At 46.2% G+C, this 9,592-nt stretch overlaps 1 protein-coding gene across 1 annotated transcript in view; it reads left to right on the forward strand.

The window, feature by feature from the left end:
- The window catches only part of myo10l1 (myosin X, like 1), a gene marked incomplete at both ends in the record, with an annotated part of 55,602 nt that extends 46,010 nt beyond the window's left edge, over positions 1 to 9,592 (forward strand). Inside the window, 10 exons of the mRNA XM_084044578.1 lie at positions 2,318 to 2,438; positions 3,488 to 3,636; positions 3,844 to 3,992; positions 5,684 to 5,891; positions 6,068 to 6,204; positions 6,513 to 6,636; positions 7,051 to 7,413; positions 8,601 to 8,777; positions 9,089 to 9,280; positions 9,488 to 9,592. Of these exons, the coding sequence (XP_083900704.1) occupies positions 2,318 to 2,438; positions 3,488 to 3,636; positions 3,844 to 3,992; positions 5,684 to 5,891; positions 6,068 to 6,204; positions 6,513 to 6,636; positions 7,051 to 7,413; positions 8,601 to 8,777; positions 9,089 to 9,280; positions 9,488 to 9,592 (1,725 nt within the window). The remainder of the gene's footprint in view (positions 1 to 2,317; positions 2,439 to 3,487; positions 3,637 to 3,843; positions 3,993 to 5,683; positions 5,892 to 6,067; positions 6,205 to 6,512; positions 6,637 to 7,050; positions 7,414 to 8,600; positions 8,778 to 9,088; positions 9,281 to 9,487) is intronic.

A 9,592-nucleotide genomic window follows, 5' to 3' on the forward strand; every position in this document is an offset into this window, starting at 1 on the left:
CTGCATCATACCTGTAGTGTGTAGTTTGATGTTGTGTGTGTAGCAGATATACCTGCAGTGTGTAGATCAATGTCCATATGAAAGTCAATGCCCAGCAGTGTTTTTTTTTCTCCAGCAGTTTCTAGTGTCTGTGTCTCTCTCTGGAAGAGGTTGCACATGAACTCTGCAGGCGCACTGAGACGCTCCAACACAAACACTCTGACATTAGGCTGCTTCACACAACAAACATCAGCACCACGCTGCTGTTTGTCCAAAAGACACAATATCTCCTCTCCCACCGACGTCATGTGTTCATTTATCGACAGCCGTACAGACTCCTTTTGACACATTTTACCTCGTTTATCCAGCTCTCACTGACTCTCCACATCGGGCTGTTATAGCGCCACCATGAGGCTGATTAGAGAAATCTCAAGTGGAATTTCTTCCTCGGCATAGTGGGAATGTGGGTGCAAAGTTGCACGGAAAGTGCATGCTGTGTTCATAATGTGAGGCATTTTGGTCCAAACGGAGCAGTCCTGCAGACTTTGGAAGCCATTTTAGCCAATCAGGATGGAATATGAAAAATCTGAAAGGGCTTTTTTTTTAATGACTGTGGAGATACTGTGTACCGATTTGCGTGATGTTTGGGCAAAATATGTAGGAGTACTGTGAGAAAAGGTGTTTAGCAAAAAGCGGCCTCCTGGTGGCACTGTAACAGGGCCATGTGAAAGAAATAGGGCAGAGGTTCTGAATTGGCATCCAGGGAGTGTGTGTGCACAGTTTCGCTGCGATCAAGTCAACGATGTGAGAGATTAGCTATCACAGACGGACGGACAGGTCTTGCGCCATGCCTTTCGGCCTGGCGGAGACAATAAAAAAACGAAAGTAAAGGAAATTACCATTTCTGCAACAAAAGTAGTCAACAAACTATACTATAAAAACATTGGCCACATTGTCAAATAATCTAAGAAAGAGGCAATCATGTAGAAAATAGCCGATCTACAAGCTTACAAAGCCTCTCAACGTGAGGCGTGTCGAGCTTGTAGATCTGCTATTTTCACAATATTTACTTGTGGAATGGAGTCAAACAAAATGGGGGGGTGGCCAGATCAATTACGTTTATTTGGGGGGGGGGCGGCCTGAAAGGGTTGATAAGCACTGCTCTAATTGGAGCGAAATTATCTGAAATTACTACATGACCATAATGCAGCCTAACATGCGTTGCACGGGGCGGTCCTGCCATTACGTTAGTTACTGTAGTTGCTGTGGAGCTACATAGTTCTCCAGAAGACACACACAAACATACACCATCTACAATGGACTAACTGAGCAGCAATATTGACATTCACCACACGAACGTGCATTGTTGACAAAGTGATTGCACAGCCGCTGCAGGCATGACAACCACGTTAGCGTTAGCTACATGCCACTATCACAGCTCCCTGTCCGTCGTTGCTGCGACTGAATGTGATGGCTACAGCAAGCTCTCTGCGATGCCATTGTCTGGAGACTGCTCCTGGCATGACACGACCAATGAGAGTGAGCGCTGTCGTTGTTGCTAAGATACGGTGGCGTCACTGCCCCATAGCTTGTAGATCTCTCACACATGATTGGCGTAGGCTGCGTTGCCAGGTCTGACTGTTTGTATAAGCGATTTTGGGCTTATTTGGGTGCACTTTTGGGCTCGTTTCCATAGACCACGGCAGCGCTTATTTCTTTCCCGTGACCGATGTGGCAAAAAAAGGTGCAAAACGAACCATCCGGAAGTAAAGTGCGAGATGAAATATATAGCACTTTTTGATTATTAGAGAAGGAGACAGATGTGAAGGTGGAAAATGGAATGTAGGAGATTATATAGTTTTTCATGAGCGATTTTTGTAGCAAGTTGTGAGTGAATTGGGCCACTCCTGTGGGCGGGGGGCTGATTAGAACCATTGGGGTTTGGGAAGGAGACGCTCTCTGTTTGAGTGGAAAGATAAGCTAGCACGCATGCACGGACGTACACACACACACACACACACACACACACACACACAGACACAGACACAGACACACACACACACGCACGCACGCACGCACGCACGCACGCACGCACAAACACATACACTCCCCCACTTCACTTGTGTTGGGAGACAATTTGGACAAAAAACAGAAATAAAATGTACAATATAGTATGGCTGAAGTTATGAGTAACATAAAGCCGGTGCGGCCCTTTATGTTTTGTGCATACACACAGTCATGTGGACAGATATACCATATAAATATGCATATTCAATTAAATCACTATATTTCTAATCATTACTTAAATCTGACTTCTTGTTTGGTTGTGTGTTCTCAGGAGAATAGTGTGAATCCAGATGTTGTGGAACAAATGTACAGGAGGAACCCCATACTCAGATACACTCAGCACCCTCTGCACTCCCCTCTTCTACCACTGCCCTATGGGGAGGTCACTAGCCGTAAGTTAAAATCCGCTGTGCTGCATTTACACACTAATCACTTAAACCCTGCTGTATATGCTTTGTTGACCGGAGCCCCCCCAAGTCTCTTTGCTGAAAATAGCCAATCTACAAGTTCCAAAAGCATCGCATTGCATTGTGAGCTTGTAGATTTGCTATTTTTGCCAAATGTTCGCCCCAGAATAGGCTAACTATAACCTGACTCCGCCAGATGGGGCGGTATTGAGTTCACAAGTTCACAATCTGTGAAACAAGTGTGTGAAGCAAGCTTCTTCCATCTGGTGGAGTTAGGTTAGGCTAACTATCCTTTAGGCAGAATTCAATTACTGGTACTGGTAATACAATAAATACGATTGGATACTCATAATTACAATAAGAATCATTGGGGTGAGCGGGTGGTGCAGGTAAAGTTCCTGCCCACCACCGCGGAGACTAGTAGATGTTGAATCTTCCGTGGTGCATGTGACTTGGCTAGGCGTTCCAACGGAACACAATTGACCATGTTCACTGGAGGGAAGCCAGGCATGGAGGGTGATCTCTGTCGCTGCACTAGCGACTCCTACAGGTTGGCCAGGGCGCCTGTTCAGTGAGTTTTGGAACTAGGAAGAATAGCATGTGCCTTTGCATGTGTTAAGTCCTCTAGGTGAAACTCCTCACTGTCAAGTGAAAAAAAGCAGCACAACAGTATGGACCAACTGTAGCAGTTATCAGTGACAAGAGACTAGAATGCACTGGGAATGTTTACAGTCTTGGTTAATTTAACACTGTGTTACTATGTACCATGCTACCTGTTTCATATGTGTTAAACTGTATCACTGTTATCATTCATACCACAAGAGCTTTCATCTTCCATACATCTTTCTGCTCCATTTATCCTCTCTCTCTCTGTGTGTGTGTGTGTGTGTGTGTGTGTGTGTGTGTGTGTGTGTGTGTGTGTGTGTGTGTGTGTGTGTGTGTGTGTGTGTGTGTGTGTGTGTGTGTGTGTGTGTGTGTGTGTGTGTGTGTGTGTGTGTGTGTGTGTGTGTGCGCGCGCGCGTGCGTGTGTGCAGTTCAAAGGAAGCAGGGTTATGCCAGTCTACAGGATGAGGCAGTGCGGGTGTTCAACTCCCTGCAGGAGATGGAGACACTGGCAGACACGGTGCCCATCATTCAGGGCATCCTGCAGACCTGCCAGGACCTGCGCCCTCTCAGGGATGAGGTATGTTACTCAGAAACGGTACAAATGGAACCAAATGGGGGTCCATTTGGTTCTATTTGTATACTCTCTGAGTTACATTAACACTGTGGATTTTACTGTTTTATTTTACTGAGAAGAAATCCGAGCCATAGTAATAAACATAAAACAAAGAAATCTGAATAAAAAAACAGAGATATGCAATCAAAAGCTGGATTTGCTTTTTTCCAGGTGTACTGTCAGGTGATCAAGCAGACCAATCACGTGCCTCAGCCTAACAGCCCAGCCAATCGGGCGCACTGGCACCTGCTCACCTGCATGAGCTGCACTTTTCTTCCTAGCCGAGCCATCCTCAGATACCTTCGCTTCCACTTGAAGAGGTGTGTATTTGTGTATGTACACAATCCTAGACACCGATACCGCGGGGCCCTCGGGGCTTAAGCCCCCTACCGATATCATCAGCCCTCACATCAATCTCAGATGTCGGGGCTCAAACTTACAATACCATTACCATTACCATTACTATAGCGGTCGCAGCTCTGAAGGTGCAAATGCGTGCCCGCGAGAGAACCGGTAACGCGCCGTTAACACCTAGAACAATAGCCCAGACAGAGAAGAAATACTAGTGGGGGTCGAGTTGAGTTGAGCCGCGCACATACATCGGCACTCCTGTATACAATATATGAATGTGTGCTTGTGTGTGTAATGCAGCTACAAAGCTAAAGGCTACCATTCATTTTCAATGGAAGCCAGCGACGTGAAGATACAAAGCTACAATTGAAGTTGAGCTGGCTTCAACTGCAGCTACAAAGCTACAAAACGAACAAGTGTTGTTTAACCATTTCCGCTCACCTTCTCTCTTCACAACATTCCTGCTTGTAATGGGGGGAAAACAAATGATTTCCGTCAGCCAGTTCTGTGTTCTTTTTAACCCCAGGCTTAATATTTTTTTCTCGCTCGACGGACGTATGCTTGACGTCAACGAACGCGTTGATCAATACTTTAACAGTGACTCGGCCACAGATTATGCTGCGTCACTTTGTAGATTTGTATCTTTAATAGCTGCCAGTGTAAACGCAGCATAAGTGTCTACTCACTCTACTGTCTACACACATGCAAATGTGTATTGATATAACACAAGCTATCAGCTTGCCTGGCATTGCCAGGATTATTGTGCTGACAACGCGTCGTGAAGGGATGCGTTGATCAGCGTGTTCAGGTTCCGTTACCCAGCATAGGCTGGGATATTGTGTGAAATTGTCTCTCTCTCCCCCTCTTTCTTCCTCGCTCCACTCATTCCTCTCCCTCTAACTCTCTCTCTCTCTCTCTTGTGCTGAGTCACCCCCCCCCTCTCTCTCGCTATGTTCATATTTGGGCATAATCAATTTGTGCTGATGTTGGGGATCTCCATATGGGCATGCATGTGATGTCAGACACATCAGTAACTATTGCCTTACGCTGTTTTGTGCATGTCCACATTTGGGCCGCATTATCAGCCTGCCCGTCGTTGCCGGGGTTATTGTGCTGACAACGCAACTAATATACTGTAGAGGCATATATGTGCACCCGCCACAGACAGACTTAAACTTTTTATAAATAGATTTGTATTTTTTCCAGTATAGATGGTGTTCCTCTTGGACAGTGGCTTTTAACATTTAAAAGGTCCAGGGACCCCCAGGGGTCCTTCAGAGGGTTCCAAGGGGTCCCCAGCTAAATTATTGATAGTTCATCTTCACCATTATTATATATTCAAGTAAATACTACTACTAAATACTACTGTACAAGAATGACTATTTTGATCACAGTTTCACTGTTCCTTCTCTACCTACAGTAGTAAATACATTCTGGACGAAATGATAAACCATATTGAACCAAATTATGTCTAACAATGAAAAATGTCTTAGATTGGGGTCCCAGAGATCTTCATCTTATCTCGCTGCATATCAAATTGGGGGTCCTTGAAATTAAAAAGGTTGAGAAATACTGCTCCAGATTGTCTGAAAAATGAATGCGTAATGAGCAGGGAAGCTACGTATAATAATGTGTCATGTGTTTGTGTGATTTTACTCAGGGTGCGTGAGCGTTTCCTGGGCACAGAGATCGAGCGCTATGCCAGTTTCATCGGGGAGTCCCTTAAGAAGACCAAGACTCGTGACTTTGTTCCCTCTCAGGAGGAGATCGCCGCCCTGCTGGTGAGGCAGGAGATGAGCACCACTGTCTACTGCCATGGAGGAGGCTCCTGCAAGATCTCCATCAATTCTCACACAACAGCTGGAGAGGTATAAACACACAAACACACACGCACACACACGCGCGCGCACGCACGCACACACTTGAGCAGTATTATTAAGGGCCCGGAAGGGACATTTTTAAGAAGAAAGAAACTCCTTATGCAGACTGTAACAAATTGCTTTGTTACTTTGACTGTTGGGTCACTGTTCATTTTTGTGCCCAGGTGGTGGAGAAGCTGATCCGAGGCCTAGCCATGGAGGAAAGCAGGAACCTCTTCTCTCTGTTTGAACACAATGCGATCACAGACAGAGCCCTGGAGAGCAGAGTTATCGTGGCAGATGTCTTGGCCAAGTTTGAAAGGTATCTGATAGTCTTTGAGTATAACAGTATTTGATTTGTCATGGATAGCATGACAGGGGTCCCCCGGGGGTCTGTACTTGGCCCCCTACTTTTCCCCTCTACTCCAAATCTCTTAGCCGAAAATATCCGATTTACGCATGAATGGAGGTAGGCACGGTGTCACATTATGGAAATACTGGCTTTTCCAGTCCTTCAACTATGCTTGGGGACACGCAGATGGAGATAACCGTTGTAATTGAATTATTTACCAGTTGCATAGTGATTGTTTTCGTGTCACTGTGTAACTCTGTGACTGTGTACTTTCCCAGATTGGCAGGAAGTGAAGAAGAGGAGGAGGAAGGAGAGTGGAGACTCTACTTCAAGCTCTACTGCTTCCTGGATGTAGAGAGTATGCCCAAAGAGGGAGTGGAGTTTGCATTCATGTTTGAGCAGGTGAGCTTTTCTGCACATGTACAACTAATGCCAGTTAGAGTGATCATCAGTCACTCAATATCTATTTATCTCTCTCCCTCTCTCTCTTTTTTTCCCCTGGCCCCACCTCTCTCACACACACACACACACACACACACACACACACACACACACACACACACACATGCACGCACGCACGCACCCACACATGCACACGCACGCACGCACGCACGCACGCACGCACGCACGCACGCACGCACGCACGCACGCACGCACGCACGCACGCACGCACGCACGCACGCACGCACGCACGCACGCACGCACGCACGCTCGCTCGCTCGCTCGCTCGCTCGCTCACTCACTCACTCACTCACTCACTCACTCACTCACTCACTCACTCACTCTCTCTCTCTCTCTAAATCTCTAAATAATCAGGCACATGAGTCTCTGATCAGCGGTCACTTCCCGGCCTCTGAAGAGACTTTGCAGCACCTGGCCGCTTTGCGGCTGCAGTATCTCCATGGTGACGGAGCAGGCCGGGCTGGATGGAGCTTGGGGAACGTTTATCCAATCGGGCGTCTCCGCAATCGTATCCTCCACTCCACCAAGCAGGGCGCTGGGGCAGGTGGAGGAAGTGCAGCGGGAGGTGGAGGAACGGGAGAAGGGAGCAGCAGGAGTTCAGCAGGAGGAGTTCAGGGTGTAGTAGCAGCAGCTGGATCAGAGAAACGTCGTACACCCAGCTTCCTGGATGGAACGCTGAGGAGAAGCTTCAAGACTGGCTCCCTGAAGAAACAGAAGGTTGAGATAAAAAAGAAAAAAAACTAAAAACAACTATTGTTCAGTAAAACCAAAATGTGCTTTATTCATTTATCCATGTAAAGACTGCTAAGTGCTTGAGGACTGTGCTTAGTTACAGGACTATTCTGTGTAGAGGTTGCTCAGGCAGGCAGTCTATCCTTAAATGGTTTTGAGTTCACCATTTCTTCCTAGAAAGGCTAAAGCCAGCTTCTTTATCATCTTTACACTTTGTAGTTGTAATGTATCTGTAGTTACTCCTCATCTCCATGTGGGGGAGCCTTGTTAAATGTGCAATTCAGAACATTTGCTTGACAGGACTGTGGTTCCCGACCTTATCTGGATCAGGGCCAGTGGCGTACCCACTGCAGAGGCAAGGCAGGCGGTTGCCTGCCCAACTAAGATCTCGCCTCCCCTAAAACAAAACTAATAACCCGAAAAGGTGTGCTTAATGTCCTCAAAGTCACGCATCCAACAAGCTTTGAACTGAGCAGATTGGACCTTCCGTTCCAGAGATAATGGCCAAAACAACTTGAAAACGGACACTTTTGCCGGTTTTCGATCGCCGATTTTCGATTGAGTTGAATTATCTTTTTTGGGGGTAATAGAGGGGGACGAAAAATCTCGCCTGCCCCAAATGTAAATCCTGGGAACGCCACTGATCAGGGCCCACTTGAAAATCCTGAAAGCGTGATGGGCTGCATGCATTTTCAGAGCATGTTTATTTGAATGATCAATCTATCGATTGTGTTCCAGCTTGGATCAATGGAACTAACGTAGTATGCTTTAAGTTCCTATTTATCGATATCACAATGAAAACTCATCTTGTAAGGTTTTTATGGAATAAATGCCTTTTTTAAAGTCATTGTGCGATCATTAATTAATCAATTATTATTGATTAAATCTGTTTTGGCAATTATTTGGGGACCCACTTGCAATATCCTCATCGCCCACCAGTGAGTGGGAACCTGAACCACAGGTTGGGAATAGCAAGAATAGATCAATGTGAGTAGATTCAGAAGGATTGTAACAGCATTGGTAAACAAAGTGATTTTCTGCCTGGCTTACTGCTTTATCATGGTCCATCAAAAAGCCAGTCAGCCGGGATTTCTGATAGAACAAGTTATTAATTGATTGAGAGGTGTAACTGACCATTAATTGATTGCCTTACCCCCCTGTGTCCTATCCAGGTGGAGGAGGAGCAGATGTTGGAGATGTGGGTGAAAGAGGAGACTTCGGCCACTCGGACCAGTGTTCTAGAGAAGTGGACCAGGCTGCAAGGCATGCCCCAGCACCAGGCCATGCTCAAATACATGAGCATTGTCAAGGAGTGGCCTGGATATGGATCTACTCTCTTTGATGTTGAGGTGAGTCGAAAGGAAAGGAATTGCAATGATTTGATCGATTGATTTTAGAACAGTGGAACTCCTACCAGTTCTAACTAGTAATTAGAAGGCTATAATTGCAAGGACACCAGTTGAATGCAATTTATGGTGGGATAGAAAACCGTCCGTATGAGGGGTCCTGGGGACTGGTGTTGGGAACCATTCTAACTGCTGTAACCATTACATCAAGTCATTTGTGGTTTGACACTTAACATTGAGGTGCCCATATGCAAGAAATCATAGTTCACCTTCCTACGCACTTCTCACTCTCTCCCTTCACTCATTCTCTGTAGTGCAAAGAGGGCGGCTTCCCTCATGACCTATGGCTGGGTGTGAGTGCTGACAATATGTCTGTGTATAAGAAAGGAGAGCCCAAGCCTCTGGAGAAATTCCAGTATGAAAACATCACCTTCTTTGGGGCTCCACAGCCCTGCACCTACAAGATCATCGTAGATGAGAGGGAGATGTTCTTTGAGACTCCATTGGTAAGAGCTAATAGCCATAGGCACATATACACACAAATGTGTACACTACATACACCACCAGCATACGTAAATACATGCATGCACATTGCGCGCGCGTGTGCGCACACACACACACACACACACACACACACACACACACACACACACACACACACACACACACACACACACATGTATCTACTGTACCCACTCTCTTTGTCTCTTCAGGTGGGGGAGATCACCAAGATTATGAGGGCTTACATTAACATGGTGGTAAAGAAACGCTGCAGCACCATGTCCGTCACCAGTGTCTCCAGTTCCTGGACGAGGTGA

This window comes from Gymnoscopelus microlampas (assembly GCF_963454915.1).
Source record: "Gymnoscopelus microlampas genome assembly, chromosome: 20".
Taxonomy (NCBI): domain Eukaryota; kingdom Metazoa; phylum Chordata; class Actinopteri; order Myctophiformes; family Myctophidae; genus Gymnoscopelus; species Gymnoscopelus microlampas.